We start from the raw sequence: 22,197 nt of genomic DNA, 5'->3' as shown, positions 1-22,197 counted from the left end.
ATCTATCTATCTATCTATCTATCTATCTATCTGTCTATCTATCTTGACCTCTTCCTTTTCACAGAGAGAGAGGAGTCATGGAGTCTGCTATTCAGACCATGGTGAAGGTCTTCCTGAAGTCGTCCAAGGGAAAGGAGAATCTAGGAAAGAGTCAATTCCAGAGCCTTGTCAAGAGCCAGCTCTCCAACATCCTTTCGGTCAGGAAATCTTCATTGAAACTCTTGCATTATGTAACCACCTTGCAGAATAGAAGATAATAGTCTTGCATTAGAACTCGCTAGTTTAAACTTGTTCAAATTCTTAACATTAGCACTTTGACCAAATGGTGGTTTAATATACAGTAGGTGAATTGGGAAAAGTGATCTGATATGATTGAATGACATTCATCAGCATTATAATGCAGATAGAGCCACTGATAGAGTGTAATTTGCTAATCGTGTATGGAGATTTTGCCAGTCGAGGTCCAGGTAGAGTTACTAATCATCACGCTTGATTGTCTAATTGTTGTGTGTGCCTACTATGCAGGACACAGACAGCAAGGAGGCGGTCAACAACATGGGCCAGGGACTGGATGCCAATCAGGATGGCAAGGTTGGTTTTGAGGAGTACTTGAAGCTGGTTGGCTACCTGGCGGTCTCGCTTAGCGAACAGCGCAACCTCGCCAAAGAGGAGCCTGCCCAAAATGCTGTGTCCGGACAAGTGGCATTAAGTTCCCCCGGCAAAGAAGAGGAGAAACCAGAGGCAAACGTAGAGGCAAATGAGGAAGCAAAGCCTGAAGCGAATAAAGAGGCAAAGGTAGAAGCAGTTGCTGAAGGAAAGGTAGAAGAAAATGCAGATGGAAATGTCAAAGTAACGATAAAGTCCGAGGTAGCAAAGCCGGAGGAGAAGCCAGCGCCAGTGCTGGCAGCGGCAGCAGGATTAGAGAAGGCCGCAGTGGAAGTGGTCGTAAAAGAAGAGGAGAAGAAGGAGAAAACAGAAAAGGTGGAGGAAGCTATAGAGAACCTGGCTGCAGCTGTGGAGGCAGAAGTGAAGATAAAGGAGGCCACCTCATAGGGGACAATCCATTCCTTCACAAAACAAATCCCACTACATGCTTACATTCAACACAAAACATTAATGCCAAAATAAGCAAATAAACCACTAAAGATGTTTTGCCAAAATACACACAACACTAAAATACAAGATATAGGTAAAAGTTCAAACACTACAAACCCAGCTCTGAAGAAACCCTATTCCTCATATATGATAAATAATACCACATGGCAGTAGAATCATTGCTTTGTACTACCAGTTACCACTATGTTCATATGTACAGCATGTTGTGCATCCCACTATATAGCACATTTACCTCATTATGATAATATACTATGATAGCATGTAGACGTACACTATAATATGCATGTCATTTCCCTGTGAAAAGTTTACTGCAAAATATGATTTACCTGCAGCAGCACACTGACACACACGGCCAAAGTGTCGCTGCAGCCAAGATGTTAAGTTTCAATAACGTCCTCTCCCCACATTTATTTTTATCTGGGTCTTTTCTTCAACTCCTCTACACTACTTACTGTACATTAGTCCATCAACAGTATATACATATATCACAGTATATGTTTCTTGCTTAGCACTAATGGCTTAAAGGAATAATTTTAATAGTTGGATGAGACGATCGTCACCACTCTTGTATTCCACTCTTCTCAGCTAATTCTCAGTAAAAAAGTGAATCATTTCCCAGAATCAAACACTATTCCTATAATGGTTCCATGAAAATCTGTGAATAACACTATATAATTTTTTGCATTCTCATCTTTTAACTCACAATGCTATGTAGCTAACTTGGCATGACAATAAACAAATTGTTTTGCTGAAGATTTGCATTACTTCACCCCATTTTATTGCGTACTCAATGCGCCATCATATCTTTAACTCTCTCTCTATCTCTCTCTCTCTCTTTCTAGTCTACTTCATGGGCTCTGTCTCTTTCTTTAATTTTTGTAATTCCAAGAGAGGTTCACTTCACGTGTATTCTACAGTCAATTCATCTTCACTCATAGTCAGCCATGGGTTAGGAACTGGAAGGTCAAGTGAGTAGTAATTAAGTAATTAAGGTTGAAGAACAATACATGTGCAGTCAAAAGGGAGCCCCAAATATTCCAATGGGAGTGGGCTGGTGACTAGAAGAGTCGGCTAGAGAAGGTGTTAATGCAACCTAATCCCCATGGATTAGAACAGGTAGAGAAGAACAAGGTAACAAATACCAAAAGGTAAAGAAGCCCAAAACAGGTGTCACTTAACAGGTGTCACTTGGTGGCAGGTTTTATCGCTACGATACAATAAGTTCATTTCTATCCATTGTATGTCTTTACATGGCATTTCAAAGGTTATTGATCCATAAATGTGATGAATGGTACATTATTTGGAGGGACCCCTGGTAGCACTGAATGGAGTGGCAGAAATGTAGCTCTTGTTCAGGCTTGTGTGTTTGTTTGTCAGTCACACCCTCATAGAGTTTAAAGACCCTGTTTGACCTGCAACTGGATTCTTGAGTCACAGGCATTGGGAAACCTCTGGATCAGGCATTAGATGGGTAACACACCCTGGGGCGCAAACAGTTGCACGGAAGTAATCCCAGGCTCCAGTAATTCTACCCATCACACAATGTGCTACCGTCAGAGGGATTGTTGTTAAAGGTGCTATTTTAAGCGAAAGATAAAGAACGCTGAGCCATCAATATGTGGTGTGATCCTTTACAAAAGGCTAACACTTAAGATGTTTCATGCAGAAAGTAATTTGCTAGTATTTACAGTGTTGCAATTATTGTGGCCAATTATTTAAGTTTGACAAGGCCGTTTTTAACCTAACTCTTTAATGTTTGTACCACTATTGACATCACTTGAAAATGTACTTCTTTGTCACATTATATGCAATTTGTTAATGACAATTTAATGATTTGTAAATTGTCTCATCATCAATAATGCAGCGATGAGAAAAAGTTTTGTGTTGCAGGCCTTCTATGTTATATACATGGCAAGCCGCATAGTTCTTAAGGCACACACATTGGGCACACTATCAAATGTGCACCTTGTGCACTGAAAACGCACCTGGCACTTCAAACTGCTCAGCAGCGAAATGGGCAGGACAAATAAACCTGAGTCATGTGGTCACCCTGCCTCACTGCGACACTCCCATTGTAAATACGCTCTTATTTACACTCACTCTGCTCAGCCATTATATTCGTAGTACACTGTTCCCTGCATGCTGTATTGCTAACAAACCTATTGGACATGTTGGGCTATTTAGGCTATATTATTATTTTTTTATTAAAACCTATATTCTTTTCATATCAAAACATTTTCTTATCATGGTACTTCCTGTGAATGATGGAAACATATCACTCTCTTGCACCATCTACAGCCAGCTTTCTGTTCAACATGTACTGTAATGTACTGTTGCTATTCCCCATAAGCCTTGTTTCGTGCATCTTTCTTTTCTTTGCTCTCAACCAATAATCATGAGCTAAATATGGTAAAATGAAACTGGATGAAGCAGAATTCATTTTGCTGGCATGTCTTAAAATGACTTGCAGTAGCAACAGATTCCTGGATTTAGAGTGAATTAAACATTGCAAAATTATTCTATTGCAGCTAATGCTTTGGAACAGCAGATTGTCGGACTGTGAGAGCTAAGTTTTCTTAGGAGGTTGAACTGTCTGCTCTGGCAGTTTTGTTACTTTCCCTTAGCGTGAACCTCACCCAACCCTAACTCCATGTAGATTTCAAACATCCTGGAATGAAACACAGCAGATTTGCAGTGAGGGAGTGTTTGCAGCCAGATTGTCATTGACACACAATGAGTCTCATTTATTCACGGCAGATGAAGATAAAAGCCTGTGTTAGGAATCCTCTGAGCGGATGTAATATGTGCACATACTGGATGTGCTTTGGGTGAAGTGTTTGTAATTATGGGACCATTCCCAGGATATTGTGCAGGCTTTCATCATTGTGCGTTGATGTGCTATGTTTATTTCCTGCCAAGTACTAGAGGGTGTGTTTGTGTTAAGCAGTTGAAGTCATTTCAGTCCACTATGTCCAGTAAACTCCACTATGCAAGTACTTCAACTTCATATGTAATACTGTCTAATTTTTGCTAATTCTATGTAACATATGTAATTGCTAACATTGAATAAAACTGTGACAATAACATATATTTGTGTGTGTGTGTGTGTGTGTGTGTGTGTGCATGCACATGCGTGTTTGTGTATGTTTGTGTGTGTGTGTGTGATGGAGAGCACCTGCAAAGAGAGAGAGAGGGAGAGTGGAGGATAGAGAAACAGAGAGTATGTAAGATGTTGAAAAAGTTTGGGGGGTGAGGAGGAAGGGGAGGAGGGAGAGGGGCAGGTGATATTTAAGCCACTGGCAAACTCTCTCCCCATCCATCTCTGCCTTGGCTCAGTCCCCTGCACCACTTCAAAGACAACGGAGGCCTTCCATCAGCACTCAGGTAAGACTGACAGCTTGGTTTCGGCATAGTACTTTCTCCTCTGTACCTAATGAAGGTTTACTTGTAAAGTGAATTAAAAGCACAGCTGTGCAACTGCAGTAAATAGCTGTAGAATCAAAACCCTTCAGTGTACAATGACACTGGGTAGCAGAAGACTTGAAAATCGAGGTAGTCATTCTAACTCATTTTATCTTGTAAAGGTACAGTTTGCTGTCTTTCGATGCGCAAGCTCTGAGAAGAGCATGACAGGGACTTATACATAAAAAGTGAATCCAATAGGGATTTGAGTCAAAGCAGTGTTAAGAAATAACAATGTACTGGCATTAATGTAGAATAAAGGATGAAAAATTAGCAAAAACAACTATGAGCATGGCATGGATGTACCAAGTCTTGAGTACATCAATAGTTCATTTTTACACCAGTGTTTTAACTTCATACATCGCTCAACATTGATAAAGTTCCAGCATTGAGTTAACATTGTGATTATTCGTTATTGCCATGCTCAATGTTGTGATACTGATAGCATTTCTGTCTCCATGGTTTCCTATTGTATTGTGTCAGTCAGTGAGACAGATGACCCCTATAGATTTTCCAATTAGCCAGCTTTGGTGTCCACTCGCCTCTTTTGTCTTCTCCGCCTACAACTCTGACCTCTCCGGGACACAATGCTCTGCAGCCTGATGCAAGGCAATAACCGTTGACTGACATCAGCATCTCCGTCTCCTTTTATAATAGCTGATAGTTAATAAATCATGCACATGGATTGTGTCCCTCAGTATCATGTGTGAGTATGGATTAGCCTCAAAACAATGCCGTAAACTTTTATTTTTTAGAGCTAGATCACTAAACGTTAAAAATGAGCATGAAAGTTGAATGTGACTGAGCAAGTGTGGAAGCAAATGAGTTTCTTAATCTGTACACACAAGTGAAGTTTGTATGCTGCTACCTCAGGTTATTTAGTTTCTGAATGTGATTACCAGTTGTATGTTTCTCTCCTGGTTTCCATCTTGAATGAAAAGGCTGTTACACAATCAACAGACCGAGAACAGGTTTAACACTGAAACCACTCTTCACCCACACCACAGTGTTAATTGTAACATGCATTACCCATTCAGCTCACAAGAACAACAACCCAAGAAGTGGACTTTTTTTTAAAACAGGTCATATGTTCTCGAAACTGCATTTTAGGTGACACGAAGAGTGCATTTTTTAAATATAGGTATTGAGATAGAAAGTCTTCTCCCTCTAACTCTGCATCATTGACAGTGACTTATCTGTGTCTGTGTGTGCAGTCTCTCCACAACTCCAGCACAAGAAGCTCCAAGATGCCGGAGACAATGTGTGTAAGATTGTTTCGAAAAGCTTTTCCAACGCTATTCTCCATCTTTCCATCCAAACCTCTGAAATGTAAAACCCAGTAAGGTCACACACACAAACACACACATGCACACACACACACACACACACACACACACACAGTGACCACATTAACCTAAATTAGGGTGAGTAATAGCCTCTGCATTAAAGAGAGTGTTATTTGACCCATTGAATAGAAATGGGGAAACCTCCTTCCGTCTATCCATCTGTCTCTCCAACTATCACTTTGACTTAGAGGCGGCTTCACCCTTGACTGCTATGTGGCCGCACATGCAGCTGGGGCTGGAGCGGGCATTTTGAGGCAGACTCTTACCTTTTTACCTGATGCCTTTGCAGCATGTCAAAGGAGCCCAGTTCCAACCTGGAGAGTGCAATGCAGATGCTCATAAAGACCTTCCACAAGTACTCTGGGAAGGAGGGCGACAAGTACACTCTGAGCAGAGGTGAACTGAAGGAGCTGCTACTAGAGGAGCTGGGGACCTATTTAGGGGTAAGTGAAAGAGTGTGTGAATGTGGAGAGGCGAATATGTGGTTGCACACTAACACAATGATGCAGATTGCAAATATGCAACACACAAGTGAAGGTATGCACTCACAAACTTAGACACACAAGTTAAGACATGCTTGTGCAGTGATGCATGCACACACACACACACACACACACACAACAGAGAACACATTCTTAACCCTCTCTCTCTCTCTCTCTCTCTCTCTCTCTCTCGCCCTCTTTCCGCTCTCTGACAGGGCTCCAAAGACAATGAAGCGGTTGAGAAGGTGATGAACGACTTGGACGCCAACAATGATGGGGAGGTGGACTTCACCGAGTTCATCATCCTGATGGGCGCTCTCACTGTCGCCTGCAACGATTTCTTCCTGGATTGCAAAACAGATGAGAAACCGAAAGATGGCGGGTCGGCATAGAAGAAAAATTGAACCAGTGCAAGAGAGAAGGGGGAGAAAGGTGGGAGGGATAGGTGGAAAAAGGAAGAAGAGGAAGGGGGAATGAAGGTGGAGGAGGGGAAAGAACTGTACGAGAAAGAGGACAGAGTTTCAGTGGACTTTTGTCTTATGCAATTTGTAAACACTACGATTACACATGAGAGGAACGGTCACAGAACACAGGGCATTCAACAGGAGTTTTTCATACCCAGCATATTCGGAGCTGGTTGCACTCAGGGTAGTGAGTGACTTTACATACAGAACAGGGTATATTCTTTCAACTCAAATATAGCAGTTTTGACAGCTTCTTGTATGTTCTGAAAAAGGGACTGGAAAGTAAGGAAGTTAGAGTTTTGCAGAATGCACAACAGGATGTTGGAGCACTTCTTGCACATAAATAATTTGAGAACATATAGTAAGTTACAGATTATCATATTATTGCATGTACTCAGCGTTGAACAATAGAATATGATTTATCCCTTTTCTTGCACTTATTTTGTAATCCTTTTTGGTAATAACCAATGCATTATTCAAAATATTAAACATGGCATTTAACCAACTGTTAATTGTGGTGGTTTGGTTTCACATACTTAAAAATTTGTTGCATGTTGGGCATGAATTGCTGCACCTGGAAATCAAGTTGAATGGCGCATAGAGGAACAATGTGTGTGTGTGTGTGTGTGTGTGTGTGTGTGTGTGTGTGTGTGTGTGTGTGTGTGTGTGTGTGTGTGTGTGTGTGTGTGTGTGTGTGTGTGTGTGTGTGTGTGTGTGTGTGTGTGTGTGTGTGTGTGTGTTGGGGATTCCCACAGAGTAAACTGCTCCAGCTCACACATCCTGCCAACAATATCCTGCAAGTCTTGTTCCACTAGATATAAGCTGACCCAGATGTTTGACTTGGATCTGCATGGAAAAACCTCTTCAAAAGAGAGAGAGAGAGAAAGAGAGAGAGAGAGAAAGAGAAAAAAGAGAGGGTGTGAGGAAAGATAAAGAGTGTTTGTGTGCATATGTGTGTCTGTGTGTGTTTGTGAATGGCGTAAGGCCTGCACAGGCAGGAAGTGAATCCGATTTATGGAGTACATTAGTCAAGTATGTAACTTGGAAAGCAGTGGTATAATCACGGAGGAATGTTCAAGTTGCTGTGACTGTTAGCACACTTACTGTCCCTCAGTGTTTAACACACACACACACACACACACACACAAACACAGATTAGTACATCAACACGTCTTTTTCCACCTCGTTGGCTTTTTAAGCTGCTCATCAGTTTTAAAGAAAAACTGCTGCACAGCTGCATCACAGATCCTTTCCTTTAAACTGGAGGGATCTCTTCACTTCTGGGTGTAACTATGCTCAAACACTGATGCGCCTCCTTTTCTTACCTTCAACAATGCTAAGAAACTGATTCCAGGTCAGCCAGCATCTATGGGTGGGTTCACCCTGCTTTTATTCCTTGGCACTGTGTTCTCTGAAGGCAATTTGAGTTTTTAGGTGCCTGCAGATAGAAAAACAATTCAAAGAAAACTTGTGTCAATGATTGTTAACCCTGATGCAGCCTTAGGGGAAACAAAAAACCTGTTACAACTGTTAACAGCCTAGGTTACCTGTTTTCTCATTCCACAGGTCCAATCAAAAAGCTGCTTTCATGTAGGACAAAAAAGGGTAGACAAAATAATATTTACACCTTATAAAAAAGGAGAAAATGCCAGTTAACAACATTTGTAACTTACTTGTGAGTCTTTCAGGCAACTGCAGATGCATAAAAAATGATTTAATGCTAATGCCAACAGTTTCAAAAGTGTTAAACACAAACTGCAATCGCGCTCACATATAACTTTCAGTATACCTAGAAGAATTCAGATCCTTTACTAAAGTAAATACAACTATGTAAAAAAAAAGTACAAGCAAAGTCCTGAATCCAAACAAAAATAGTACAGAAGAATGTGCAGCTAAACGTACTCAAAGCATTTATTTGTTCTGCGGAAAAAATCTTTTCCATAAGTTCTATATTATATTATATTACAGCTGACGCATCATTGCATCCATTTTAATTTTGAAACTGGTCCTCCTCCAAAGGGTCCCATGATAAATCTGAAGGGTCATTAGAACATTAATGGGTTGGAAAAGGTAAAAAGGTTTTCCACACACAATTAAGATACATTTCAGACGTTTGTCTAATCTTTATTTGAATGAAACCATCAAAGACATTTAAAGGGGAAACCTCTGGTGAGTGAAGTCATGTGAAAAGTCCATGTCCTTTAACAATATATACTTATAACAAGCGGTATTTTGTGCAAATTTTAGGCTACACATTTAGTGTGTATTCAAATTTAGTGCTTATTTAATGCAATGATATTCCAACAGGATTCTGTGTGAGGTCTGTTCAATGAATTTGGGGCTTGTAACTAAGGTGCATCAGTTGTCAGCCATGGTGAGTGAGTTATGCTCTGGGGCATTCTAAGTCACATGGCCTCTCCAAACACACTTGCACAAACAATGGCTCGGGGGCATCCTGCAACAGTATCTAAAAACACGGTTGACCTTACAAGGTGAGCCAGTTAATAGGCAAGAGTCTCTGCTGATGGATCACACATGGCAGGTGCTGCCTGCCTGTGTGAGGAAAGGAGATGAGCAACACAAAGCCAAGCCATGTCACTGGCACCAAGCCTGAAGCATCTGATAAGGAAGGCAGGGACACTTCGGTTACCAACACAGCAGGTCAAGCGACACCCAGATGTCAAGCCACCACATCCATCAGACAGGGATCACGTCAAGCTGTCATGCAAGCCTGAGAGAGAGAACGGCGATTGCATGAGAGTAGGGTACATATGAGAACAAAATGAATTTATTCATTCATAGGATACAGTAGCATAGCTTCAGGTCTATATCATGTGAGGATGTATTCCTTTGCAGGTGTAGCTCACTCTCTCTTTGGTAGAATTTGAGAAGGCCTGCTTTCCTCAGGTTCATGAAATCCATCTTGATAGAAGACCGCAGGGAGACCTTATGGCTGCCGTACACTGCCAGAGAGGAGTCAAGACACAATTGAATTACAAGGACCTAGCTCCCTATTCATAAGGAATATGCGTTAATAAAACAGGCAGTGGTGGAAAGTAACTAACTACACAATTGAGGTACTTGTCATTTATTGATTAATTTATGTTACTTCATACTTCTACTCTTCAACGTTTCAGAAAGAAGTTACTTTTTAGATCAATAACTTTTAGAAACAAAACATTTAACAATCTTATGGAATACACCACATTGTTAAAAGATCAAACCAACTTTTATCTCTTTGGCCTGTGTGTATAGTTGAGGTCACATTTCTGATGTCTGAGTTGTTAGCACTTCCAGTAAAGAAGCATTTCCCATTAACTTCTCTCATGGTGTTCTTTAAAAAACAAAAGAAATTGAAAACATTGTTCAAATATCCAACGTTTTTTTCCCGGAAAAAACAGTGATTTGAGAAAAGCCACACACAAAAAAGAAGAAAACAAATTGGTGGAGCAAAACTTTGTTTTCTTCTTTTTTCGACCCCTTTGATCATCTCACGACTCCTCCGATTTATCCCATGACCCCAGGTGGAAACTACTGGACTTAACTAATGGACATTAAAGCAGGCCTGGTGCAACAGTAAAATGCAGCTTACACACTGATGCATCAGTGCTAACAATCTAATGACGTCTTATATGATAATGTATCAGTCCAAGAAACTATTTGTATGCAGAACTTTTGATACTTTTGCTGACACATTCACATTGTTGCATTGGTACTTTGGCTTGAGTAAATGATCTTACAACTTCTTCCACCACTGATCAAAGACTTATTTCTTCTGGCTAAGCAGGTAAAAATGTCATCTCTGGATTTATAGTAATGAAGCCCATGGGTCACTGCTTGCCTTCATAAATTAAAACTCAAACTCTCTGCACCAAATAGAAGCCAACAGTGACAGTGTCCTCCCCGAGACCCAAGGTTACAGACAGATGTCAGCCTCGGATAACACCGACAGAGTGAGGTAAGGGAGAGGGGCGAACGATACGTAAGAAAAGGAGGGAAGGACAGAGTGTTGGTGTCGATTGCTCTTTTTTTCCCTCCACATCAAACATCCTTGGCCCAGGTGTAATGATACTGCTCTTACTCTTTGTCTATTTTAGTGGTGCATTTACCTTGGATCTACACACAGCCTGCCTGCTGCTTGCAGGTACGTGAGATGTCTGTCCTCAACATGACCCTCAGTTAAACCTAATCTCCCCACTAGACCTTTCCCCCCTCACCTTTTCACTCTAACCTGGCAAATAATCCATCCCCCTAAAGCGAAATGTAGCACTAAACTTCCAGACGTATTACCAAACCACTGAAACCACAATGAAGCTCTTGCAGTTAAAAGATTAATTATGCTCAGAAGCGCCCTGATTCAGTCATTTCCAGCATCTGTGAAGAGGCTGGTTCCTCAGGGACGGTAAGGCAGTTTGATGCTTTGATCACTCCCTTTCAGAGCAAACATCGCTGACACAAACACCCTCACACTTTGCTGTTTATGTTGTTGTTTACTGGGATCACAGAAATGCTCACAGAGGAACTCCAGCATCGAGATTAAGGACCTTCTAATCTAATCTGTTTTACATTTTTTTAATGAGTTTACCACATATTAAAAGACACGGACAATGACAAATGTATAGCAGGTGTGTCCTTGTATAACCTCAACATCACTGCTCTGCCAAAAACTACAAACTGACCTCCCTTCAATCTTTTACGAAACATAAAAATGGCAGACAAAAAAATAACATGAGACAAAATTGAACCATTTTGTATTGTTATCCTAGCAGATCAGAGTTATCCAAATAATTTTCAGCATGTCTCTAAATCAAGAGAACATATATCATGTCAAATGTTTGAGTTACATTAAAAATACACAAAAAAATAAGACTTGGGAATATAATATAGTTACCACTTCTCAATTTGGTGTTATGCCTCTTAGCACCAGGGGAGCATTAAACCCTGAGAGAGGACAGCATTACTTTGTAGCAACAGAGGTCTGAAGGAACCATGGCTTATTTTTTGAACAGTTTAAAAGAAAAGTCCTTTTTTTTTATTACTTTATTGAAATATGTGTCATTAATTTCTTTCACTTGTAGCTATAAATGTTCCTAATGTGTAGACCCAAAGAAGTATGTCAAATGCCCTTTATATTATAATGTTTTCTTACTACAAATCAAAAATAATTTGACAGGCATGTTAGGCTGAAAACCAAAGATGATATGTAGTGTAATTTCTTGTCATGAAAAGCCATGGTCCTTTAAGCACATTGCAACAGGGTGAATCACTCTTCACAGTGCAGATCAAACAATGGAAACAACTCCCGCATTCACAGTTAAACAGAGGAAAACCTCAAGGGGCAGTGGTTACAGACAACTAACAAGTATACTAGAATAAACTAGAAATATGCTCAAATATTAAAATAGCTAGTCTTTGTTGCATATCTCGATAAGTGTAACGATATGCTCTATGCATGGATTTTTACCAACTAGTAATTTTGAGGAAAGAAGAGAATTCTTTGTGTTGCCATGTTGGTGCATTGTACCGGCACATCCAGCAGAGGGGGAAAGAGAGCCACAAACTCCATGTCAAAACTCTTTTCTGCTTCATAGTGAATTTAACTTAGTAACAATAACACACATATCACAAGTAGCTTCTAATAGAGCCACATCAGATATTAAAAACATCACATCTGTGCACGAGTCACATCACATTTCATCATTAAAAGTGCCTCGTCGTCTGCGCTGGGCTTTTCCCCCTGTTCACATGCAAAACAGCAGCCTGATGTTTTGCATCAGCTGCACATCAAAGTAAAATACAGAGAGAGGAATGTATCCAGAAAGACACAGACGGAGCCACAAATGTTGTCTAATGATGAAATAAAAATCATAAAAACATCAAAGTAGAGTCATACAGCCCAGTTATAAAATAAGACAGAGCAGTAGAGGTACACAATGATCAGAGGTGAAGTCTTGACTGATTGTTGGAAACATTTTGTCCATGCAGGCCCAGAGGTGTGCCTGTTTTGTCCACATAAGCAGTGCTGGGGTAGAGTCAGTGGATGCGAGGCACTGGGTGCAGCAAAGTCATGTGCTCGGCGCCATTAAAAGGCAGACGCTGAGTGCAGTAGTGGTGCACCACCTCTGGGATGCTGGGGAACACGCAGCTGCTCTGGTCCAGGGTGTAGCCGCTTTCTTTGGTCTGGGCAACAATGATATGAACGCAGCCTTGGCTCGTCCTGAGTCACACAGAAGAGAGGAAAGGCAAAACGGGACTTTAAAAAACTTAAACATGAATTATGAATCATATAAGTTTATATAAGTTTAATTTCACTTACTGGTATGCCTTATATTCATTAGTCTACTGCCAAAAATTCAACGATAAAGCTAGCATTTTCATTCTATCTTTGCCTTAAAAAGACCAAAATCAACAACTTGTTAGTCTGTCTGCCGTGCTCATGAATATATATTTTCATTTTTATAAAAGGCTTAAATAAAGGCTTTATAAAGGCTTTCCTAAAAAAGCTGACGCCTGTAGTTTTTGGCGAACATTAGGAGTAAAGGACTATTTTTAGCTGCAGATTACACATTTGTGCTCTTGCACAGCAGGACAATGTTTCTGGGATTTACTCAAAATACACTACACATTAATCGTAATGATTTATTGTAAGAGGTTAGCCAGCGTATAAGTGTGGCTTAGTGATGTGTGAAATGTCTTGTTGGTCTGGTCTTTTAAAGACATTTATAGATAATTAGACAAATGTTGAATATTAATAGCCTGATCCATTACAAAGTTATGCTAAAAATAATGAATAATTAATAATGGAATAAACTACGTTTTAATGCTGTCTACAACTGGACTAAATACAGTTTAATCCTTTCATAGTTTACATTATGTGATCAGTGTGTAACATTTCAGCCACAGAGATGCTCTTTCAGGTTGCACTCACTTGAGGGCAATGGAGTACTTGCTGTTGTCCGACTCACTGTTCCTGACCAGAAAGCTGGCCTCTTTGCAGGACTGCAACTGAAACTCCGCCTCCTGACGAGTCACACAGCCATGGTACCAGCTGAGACAGAGTGTGGGAAAGAGAGAGATCACATTTCATCTGCTATTGATCAAGTCTAGAACCTCGTTTCATACATCCCACCCATTGCACGAATAAAAAACAAATGAAGACACATCATGACATACATTTGAATTCATTTGAATATAAAATGGTTTGAATATTACATTATTAAAGTAGCATGCATCTACAGGGAAAACCCAACATTGAGGTATAATGATGAATGATTTTGCACCACTCCCCCTCCTCACCTCTGTTTTTCCAGGGGCAGGGACGGGTCAACACAGCGGGCCTCTGTTTCAGGGTTGCTGCCAGAGGTGGTGGATGGCGACAGGGTCGGAGGAGAGGATCGCAGGATCTTCTGGGTCCAGCTTTTCTGCCTCAGATGCTGATGCTGCTGATGCGGCTGTTGTTGGGGCTGAGCTGGCGGATGTTGCGGCTGCCTGGTGAGTGTGGGGTGAGGCGTCTCATCTTTGGTTTGGCGTTCAGAGCTGTCAAACTGTGCTGAGGGAAGAAGAGAGACAAGAGAAGATATGAAGTTATGTAAAGAAACCGATCTTGAACTGGGTGTTGAAGCCTCCTGTAAATATAGAATAAGACAGCAGTTTGATGATTCATGCAAGATGTTATTCAATATGCTGTTGGTCTATGCAGCATATAAAATATTAATGTGAGGACAGGCCTGAGTTGTTGTTTTCACAAATACACTTCATATTAATCGAAGGCGGAGAAGAGGCAGGGGTGTATGAATTCAACACTGTTGCACACTGTAGTCAGTGATGTATTCTTTAAAAAAGTGTTCCTTTTTGAGGTATAAAGATTAGGAAAATTTTAACAAATTAGAAGCGCAGGTAAACCAGGTGTGCACAGAAGCAAACATTTCCTTAATGCTCAGCTTGTTTTCAGATATGCGGTGTGACAAACGTCTGACGTACCTGAGAGAGTTCTAACAATATGCTCCTTCTTCCACTCCCAGGGCAGCTCGTACTCAGTGGAGGGACGAGGATCCAGCTCGGGACGTGTGACCGCCGTCTTGTCCCCCTCACCACTTCCCTCATATGGGACGTCATATATCTGTAAGGACACAGGCTGACCTTCCTCCCCCGTTCCCTCGCTCGCCTCCATCAGCACACAAACCTTCAGCAGGTCCTTGGACCCCCGACGTCTAATCTCTTTTAGGTAGAAAACAAGGGATTCAAGATCAAAATCTCTTCTGAGAACTAAGCATAGAACCACCATCAGGTAAAGAAGGGATGTATGACATCAACTGCAACAGCTGTTGGATACATTACATTCAGTATGTAAATGGAAAGGATCCAGGAATCAGTTGTCTGAACACCAGACCAAAACCAGCCACATTATAGACTGGGAGGTGTCAAATTCAATATTATATACAGGCTTCAATAACCCTAACAGTATACACTTCTAATGAGGCACTCCTTATAAAAGGTTTATACATTGTATCTAATGGCTTTAATAATGGTTAATAAATCATTTGCTAATCCTCAATAGATTAGTTTTTTTGGGTTGGGTTGCCAGGTTATGACAAACCCATTGGCTGGGGTTTTTCCTTTTTTGTGGCAATAATGCTGTTATGAATGTTGGTAATCCATTAAGGAATGCTAAAGTTATAAATAAATATATTAAGATTACTCATAGATTAACTGATCAATAACACAGAGTACATTATCTTTTAACTATTATTAAAGCCTTATAATAGTTTATTATTATTGTTAGTTATATTGTTAATTATTATTTTAAAGCCTTTATAAAAGGTGAATCAGCTGATTAACTGATGTCAGCTGGTACATAATTAATTATTACATTAATAATAACACTGCCCAAATCTCCTAGCCTTGCTTATTGAGTCACAGTGACATCAGATTCTTGCTTACTTCCTTAGTATGATTCAAGCCTCATAAATTGACTCTGTCACATCACATCCTCTGTAGACTTCTCTAAGGAGGCCTGGAAGTAGCACATGCACGCTCTGAATGAAGTTAAATCTACTAGAGCACACTGCAATACAACATTTTAACATTCACAGCAGGCTATTGTGTAACCCTTTTAGTTAAAACAATGGAGTGATGGAATGAAAGGTCAGAAGAGCATGTGATCCGACAACGGACCACCCGTCTTCCTAGATGCTGGGAAGTTTTGATAAATGGTCAGACAGGTCCAAATAGGGGGTTACACAGAGCTGCGTCCGAGAGGAGGCAGTGGGCACTGAGGGACAACTTCCTTTTCAGAGAATAGTACCAGGAAGCAGAAACAGGAAAGCGGAAGCAGGGGCAGGAAACTGCACCCATTGTCTGAACGCAGCACAGTTGCCATGGCAACCTCGTTGGGTGCAGAGAGCACTAGGGGAGCAAGTTCATGTTCTCACTGCTCGGCCTGCAGAGACTGAACATGTGAATCCTGTCATACCCCGGGGGGCTAACACAGCTGTGTAGATTCAGTGATTCGGGGACTGAATGAAAAATCACAGCTCTATCCTACCAGCTGAGAGCTACAAGAGAAGGCAGTATCAGCATATTGATGAAAGCCTCACCAGTAATCATCTGCTGGGCATCGTAAGGCTCCATGTAACCATCGTTCTCCCCGACCCTCTCTGCCTCCCTTTGCTCTCTGGTCTTTTGAGCATCAAAGGGATCTGCGTAATCCTCAAGGATGACCTGAATCACAAAACATAGGATTTCTTTTCATGTAGACTATAATAAGATACTTAAAACTGACAAACAACAATAAAAGTTTTCAGAATGGCACCAAATAATAGGGCTAAAAAGAAACAAGGATTCCCCAACAAGGGCTACTTATGATTGTGCTACCAGCTACGACAGGCTGACTGCACAGGACACAGCTTTTACCACCTGCAGAAAAGAAACACTGGCTGGTATTAAAACATGTCGTAACCTCTTTATATACAGTCTATGGTTGCAGTAAACTACGAGAAGGCTTCAGCTAAGAATACCTGGCCCCTCGTCTTGTTTTAAAAGCCCACTGTCTCTCTTCACATTTAAATCTCTCTGTTCACCACCTCTTTTTGGCTACACCAGTCATGTCACTGTCTTGTCATCTTATCAGTGCCATATCATTTCTTGTTTGTTTTACAAGCCACTGTCCAAGAGACAATGGCAGGCCGTAAAATGAAGTTGTCGGCAGATACTTGGCAGGCTGAGTTTCAGTGAGATGTTAACATGTTTAGTTTAGAGCGGTTTAGATGCAGACTACACAACACAGATACATATTTCCTTATTCAAATCTGACAGTATGTCACACCTTCATCTCCTGTGGAAACGTCGTAAAGTTCTTCATGAACTTTGAGATCAAGAAATGTGATTTACTTCCTTTCTGAAATATAAAACTCACATTTTATTCTTGCTCTCTTTTATGGGTCTTTTTTCTCACCATCCCTCCGCTATCACTATCCCTGACTTCACTTTCTTTCTCCCTCTTTTTCCAAAGCCAAGCTGGAGGGGACTTGGGTTAGCGCCTAAGTGTCAAATAACACAATGTTTTTTATAACATGATAGCCTTCTTCACCATGAGGCCTGAATCTAGTGAAAGAGAGGGGCGAGGCAAAGGAAGGGAAGGGGGGTGGGAGAGAACAGGAATACTGAGCCAGATTACATACAGGAGAGAAAATACAGCCTCATGTCTGACCACAGCTTTGTATTCAAGGCGAGGAAGGTGGGTGTAAAGGCGAGGGGTGGAGAGGAAGAGAAGGAGAGATAGAAAGAAAGACTGAGGTGTGGACACAATGGGTATCACAGAGACAAAGGAGAGGGAGAAACTGAAACAATAATATCAATTTTCAGAGCTTGGACTGGTTCCATCCTCATTGTCAACAGTATGGATGACACATGTTATTTTGTAGTAGAAGTACTTACATTTCACCAGTGATGTTTGCTGATGTATTAACATGTAAGAGGCTCATTTTAACTAAGCTTCTATTTGGTTGAGTTATTTTTCTACGTAATCGTTCTATAAACTAGGATGTCCATGTTACATCTTTAATCTAATCTAATTATACAGTAGCCCAAACTGAAAATACTCAATATTGTCAAGTGCAGTAGGCTACCTGAGAAAATAGCCTTGTTTACTTTCTAGGAAAACAGATAACCTAAATCACACAACAGCTGTTAGTTCACCCCACATCATTTATTTAGAACGTCCCTTGTTACATCACTTAAAAAAACAAAAAATGAACTGAAAACTGAAAAATGTTCACCAAAATGATTACAAATTGATCTCACCGGGCTGAGATTGCATTGGTTACTCACCGTCTCTGTTTTGCACTGGACTGGTTTCTCTGCTTCGGGTACCACTTGATTGGGGATGGTTCCGCTGTTGAAGTTGGGGTTTTTGTCCAGTTTGTCCACTCGGATCAGCCGGTTGATGTAAGCGTTGGCAGATGGAGAGCTTTTCAGAGGTCTGTGCTGCTCTTCCAACACCGGCTCCGCTTTGGAGTTCTTGCGACTTTTCCCTGACAGGAGGTTGTCCCAAACTTTTCCATCTGTCGGGGAGCTTACACCGTTTTTACTCAACTCTATGGCTGAGTTCTTTCGATTTCTTCCAGACAGGAGAGACCCAACTCCTCCACCTCCTCCGCCTGTGTTGTCACCAGAGGAGTTTTTGCGATGGCCCGTTTTGGAGCCTGTTGTTTTGGTACCAATGCCGGCCACCAGCCCAGCTTTATTGACTCTTGGCTGTGAGCCTGATTCGGAGGCTGAGCGGATCCTGTCGGTACCATTCTTCAGATTGATGGGGAACTCCTTGAACCACTTTGCCATTGTTAGGCCTACTCAGATTGAAACCAAAAAAAACCTCTCTGCCTGCTTCGACACCTTTTATCTCCATGCACCACAGGGCCCCGGAGACGCACCTTTAGAAATCAGTCTCTCTAACAAAAGACTTCCGTTGCTTTATTCTAGTATAAAGCATGTGTAGACTACATAATCTCCACACCTCAGTTTAAATAATGTCATACATGCTTTCAAAAGCCAATGGCTCTATCTTCAACCTCCAACTTTACAAACGGTTTTAGACAAACTTATTAAAAAGAGAAAGAAAGACCAACAGGCTAAATGCCTTTTTGGCAAAAGAAAGAAAAAAAACCAATACCACTACTTTATCCCATTTGTGATGCACCTGTTCCTTCTTCTGCTCAGAGGAAAAGTTTATTCCCTTTGGACGAAAAGATGTCTTTGGTGTGTGATGACTCCAAAGAAGGCAAAAATCTTCTTGCTTCTGATTTGTGGTCCCATTCCCAGAGTGGCTTGACTGGTCTTTCTCAACTTCCACTGTCGCAATGAGGCTATTGACAGTGGCTGGAGTATATAGGGGAGGGGGTAGGCTGTATGAAGTTAAGAGGGGGAGGCAGGACTGGGTGGGCGGTGAAAAACCTTTGATTTTAAACACCAATGTAGAATAAGCATTTGGGGAGTTTAATATTCTACGTTAGACTGAGCTATGCCAAGGTATACCACTAAGGAATTTGACACCTGTATTATCATGATATTTTGCCTTATAATTAATGTAGCCTATGTTTTAACTGCAATATACAATATGATAAATGATATGTGAATCCAAATGGATATTGAGAGAAAAAAACAGTATATAGACCTTAAACGCTGGCCTTTCCATCAATTTTTATTATGCTCTGAAGTATGAATTACAGGCACTGTGCACATATCTTACCTCCATTCATGCTAAAGATTTTTCACATAACGTCTCAAATTGAACTTGACAGTTTTGTTAATATTTTGACAATGCTTGTTAATTCAAGATGTATCAAAATTCCACTTGATAATGGGTTTAATTGGCTATCTAATCATTGTCCCTCCTTCTTTAGTTGTATAGAGTATCGTCATAGACAGTTAATGGTCTGTTCTGAGCTGCTCCACAGTTACCAGCGAAAGGTATGACACTAATACTATACATTAAAAAAAATACTGTGGATGACGGGGATACGGACAGTTTTTCAAAACATAATATTTTAATTTCATATATTATACAATACACTCTGGATTTTAATCATTTTATTTAAAAATGTTTTTTATGTTCATGAAGTATACTTTTCGACACCCCCATATTTTCCATGAGATGTAACCTTCCATCGTGCGCGATACTCCTGCTTGTCCCTCTTTGTCCGGTGGCGATAGAAGGCCATGATAATTATGGCAAGATTTGCGTTTTTGAATGAATTATAGTTGAATGGTGGATCAACAAGCATACACCGTGCGAGGACCGGTTTGCTGGCAATGACACACCAGAGAGTTTCAATTTAAAGGACAGCACAGCAAGCAACGGAGAAAGGGTACAGTTTGCTTCCAAGACAGTCTGCAAGATGGCTAGCTATCTTCAGTGGCATGCTAACGTTAGCTAGCAAGCTAATGTTATCATAGTACACAACAATTTTCAAAACATGATCGATTTCTATATCTGATTAATGTTGTGATAAATGGAATTAAGTGCACATTTTCACAAGTGATTGTAGAAAGATAAGTCACAATTTCGAATTAATGTTCCAGTGTTGCCGCTACTGGGTGAAATCTCAACGCTGCTAGCTAACCACATTGAGTAACGTGGCTAGCTAGTTAGCCAAGGTAGTAACTAGCTTGCGTTAGCTAGCTGGTCGACTTCTTTGCTGCACATCTGTAAGTGATCATTTATATAGGGAGGGGGTGCTCTGTAACTTGCTTGTACTGGCAGTCGAGCCAGGTAGCAAGCAACCAGTTTCAGTTAGTTGGAACTGGTTTGCAACAAGACGAACTTGTGTTAAATAACGTGAACCAGCTCAGTTTTACCTGACGTTTTTTTTTGGTGACCAAATCCCGGCGTGACAGACACCGTGGCGAAAGATTTGCAGCTGTAAAGGTGTTTGCAGACCTGGGCCGGCGTTATAACATAATATACGTGTTAGCTACTGCTGTGACGATAACCATTAATACGTTATTGACATGACCTGAAGGCAGATTTTCCACCTACTCGGCTCATAGCCTTCAAGACGTCGTCATTTTTAACTTTTTTTTTCTTGCATATGAACGGTGATATGCCACTTCACCGACAGTCATATTAGCTAATGGCTGCCGAATCGGGGAGACTACTGGCGGGACAAGGAAAACGAAGCAAAGGTAGGAATTTATTTCACCCATCTCCCAATCAGATCGGAATCATCCATTACTGCGCTGCAATGGGCTGCACTGGTGCTGTTAGCAAATCCCTTCTCGCCTCCCCCATATGTAAACTTCACGACTGTCTCCGGTGGTGGCTGTTTCTCACAGAGTGGATCTGTGAACGGGGTTCATGTCTATCTTGCTGTAAATGTACCTTCAACTCCGTTTCCTCGTTCTCATGTCTTCGTCTTTTCCTGTCTCCCTCATTGACCTTACCTCTTCTGCCTCTGTTTGCGGCCTCTCTCCCTCTCGCCTGGGTCATTTGGTCTGCCTGGGTCATTTGGTCTGCCTGGGTCATTTGCGATTCAAGGCTTCATAACCTTGGTGATGATAGCGCCTGGATGTTCAGCATCTTGTCCTCATGCCAGTCTATGTCCCATCATTGACTCCATCTCAACTGTTGGACTTGAAAAAGAGGACTTAGGTCTAAAGCTGCTCCACTCTGTCACTAAGGGGTATTGGCCGATCCAAATGTGATAGTGCGCTTGATTGGTGGTGGACCAATAGCATGAGACACGAAGGCCCTATTTTTATGTGGCTAATATTATATTTCCCCCTTTCCACCCCTTCCCTCCATATTTCACTATTTTAGCTTCACAGATGAAGAGCCCAGAGAAGAAGAAGGCGAGGAAATCCACCAACCAGGTAATAGTTGTTTTTTGATATCTAATTACTTTGCAACGTTAAAGAAACATTATCACAGTATGTGACAAGTGGATGTTTAAAAAAAATAAATAATATTCTGTTTTTTTTTTCTTAGGCGGCAGGGTTCTCCCACCTCACTGAGTTTGCACCCCCACCTACCCCCATGGTGGACCACCTGGTCGCCTCCAACCCCTTCGACGATGACTTTGGCCCTCCATCCCGACCAAGTGGGACAGGTGGACCAGGTGGTGCTCCATTTCTACCCAGCCCAGGCGGAGGAGGTGGGTATGGAGGTGGAGGCAGAATGAGTGGAGGCATGAACTTCATGGGAGGACCAGGTGCCGGCCAACCTGGACGGAGGCCACCGTTTGGCCCTCCATCCAACGCTGGACCTCACCACCAGCTTGGCTTTGGAGGAATGCCTGGCTTTGGAGGAGGTGGTGGGGGTGGCAGTGGGGG

At 41.4% G+C, this 22,197-nt stretch overlaps 4 protein-coding genes across 8 annotated transcripts in view; 3 read left to right on the top strand and 1 right to left on the bottom strand.

Annotated features, from left to right (window-relative positions):
* s100u (S100 calcium binding protein U) overlaps window positions 1-4,202 on the top strand; it is a 7,094-nt gene extending 2,892 nt beyond the window's left edge. The window contains exons 2-3 of the mRNA XM_032535553.1: window positions 65-197; window positions 526-4,202. Coding sequence (XP_032391444.1) covers window positions 78-197; window positions 526-1,053 — 648 coding nt within the window. The 5' untranslated portion in view covers window positions 65-77 and the 3' untranslated portion in view covers window positions 1,054-4,202. The remainder of the gene's footprint in view (window positions 1-64; window positions 198-525) is intronic.
* A 122-nt stretch (window positions 4,203-4,324) lies between these two features.
* On the top strand, window positions 4,325-7,375 carry s100s (S100 calcium binding protein S). Of its 4 annotated transcripts, none has more exons than XM_032535560.1 (4): window positions 4,393-4,500; window positions 5,793-5,839; window positions 6,214-6,367; window positions 6,622-7,375. In XM_032535560.1, exons 2-4 carry the CDS (start codon window positions 5,826-5,828, stop codon window positions 6,796-6,798), a joined length of 345 nt encoding a protein of 114 aa, XP_032391451.1. In that variant the 5' UTR covers window positions 4,393-4,500; window positions 5,793-5,825; the 3' UTR covers window positions 6,799-7,375. The 4 variants fall into 4 exon arrangements, with proteins under 4 accessions (XP_032391452.1, XP_032391451.1, XP_032391450.1 ...); XM_032535559.1 differs by having other exon boundaries at window positions 4,401-4,500; window positions 5,793-5,917; XM_032535562.1 differs by having other exon boundaries at window positions 4,408-4,500; window positions 5,793-5,843.
* A 3,965-nt stretch (window positions 7,376-11,340) lies between these two features.
* Window positions 11,341-19,256, bottom strand: LOC116701663 (SH2 domain-containing adapter protein E). The gene is made up of 6 exons (XM_032535511.1): window positions 18,199-19,256; window positions 16,467-16,590; window positions 14,851-15,087; window positions 14,167-14,419; window positions 13,799-13,918; window positions 11,341-13,087 (listed from the first exon to the last, which is right to left on the bottom strand). Exons 1-6 carry the CDS (start codon window positions 18,706-18,708, stop codon window positions 12,904-12,906), a joined length of 1,428 nt encoding a protein of 475 aa, XP_032391402.1. The 5' UTR covers window positions 18,709-19,256; the 3' UTR covers window positions 11,341-12,903.
* A 769-nt stretch (window positions 19,257-20,025) lies between these two features.
* The window catches only part of pygo2 (pygopus homolog 2 (Drosophila)), a 3,625-nt gene continuing 1,453 nt past the window's right edge, over window positions 20,026-22,197 (top strand). Inside the window, exons 1-4 of one of the 2 annotated variants that reach the window (XM_032535492.1) lie at window positions 20,026-20,234; window positions 20,988-21,051; window positions 21,686-21,738; window positions 21,854-22,197. The exon at window positions 21,854-22,197 is cut by the window's right edge and continues 1,453 nt beyond it. In XM_032535492.1, coding sequence (XP_032391383.1) covers window positions 21,000-21,051; window positions 21,686-21,738; window positions 21,854-22,197 — 449 coding nt within the window. In that variant the 5' untranslated portion in view covers window positions 20,026-20,234; window positions 20,988-20,999. The remainder of the gene's footprint in view (window positions 20,235-20,987; window positions 21,052-21,685; window positions 21,739-21,853) is intronic. The other variant, XM_032535493.1, reaches the window with a different exon arrangement.

Source organism: Etheostoma spectabile, chromosome 14, assembly GCF_008692095.1.
Source record: "Etheostoma spectabile isolate EspeVRDwgs_2016 chromosome 14, UIUC_Espe_1.0, whole genome shotgun sequence".
Taxonomy (NCBI): domain Eukaryota; kingdom Metazoa; phylum Chordata; class Actinopteri; order Perciformes; family Percidae; genus Etheostoma; species Etheostoma spectabile.
Note: the sequence above shows the minus strand (reverse complement) of the source record. Positions and strands in the feature narration are given on the sequence as shown.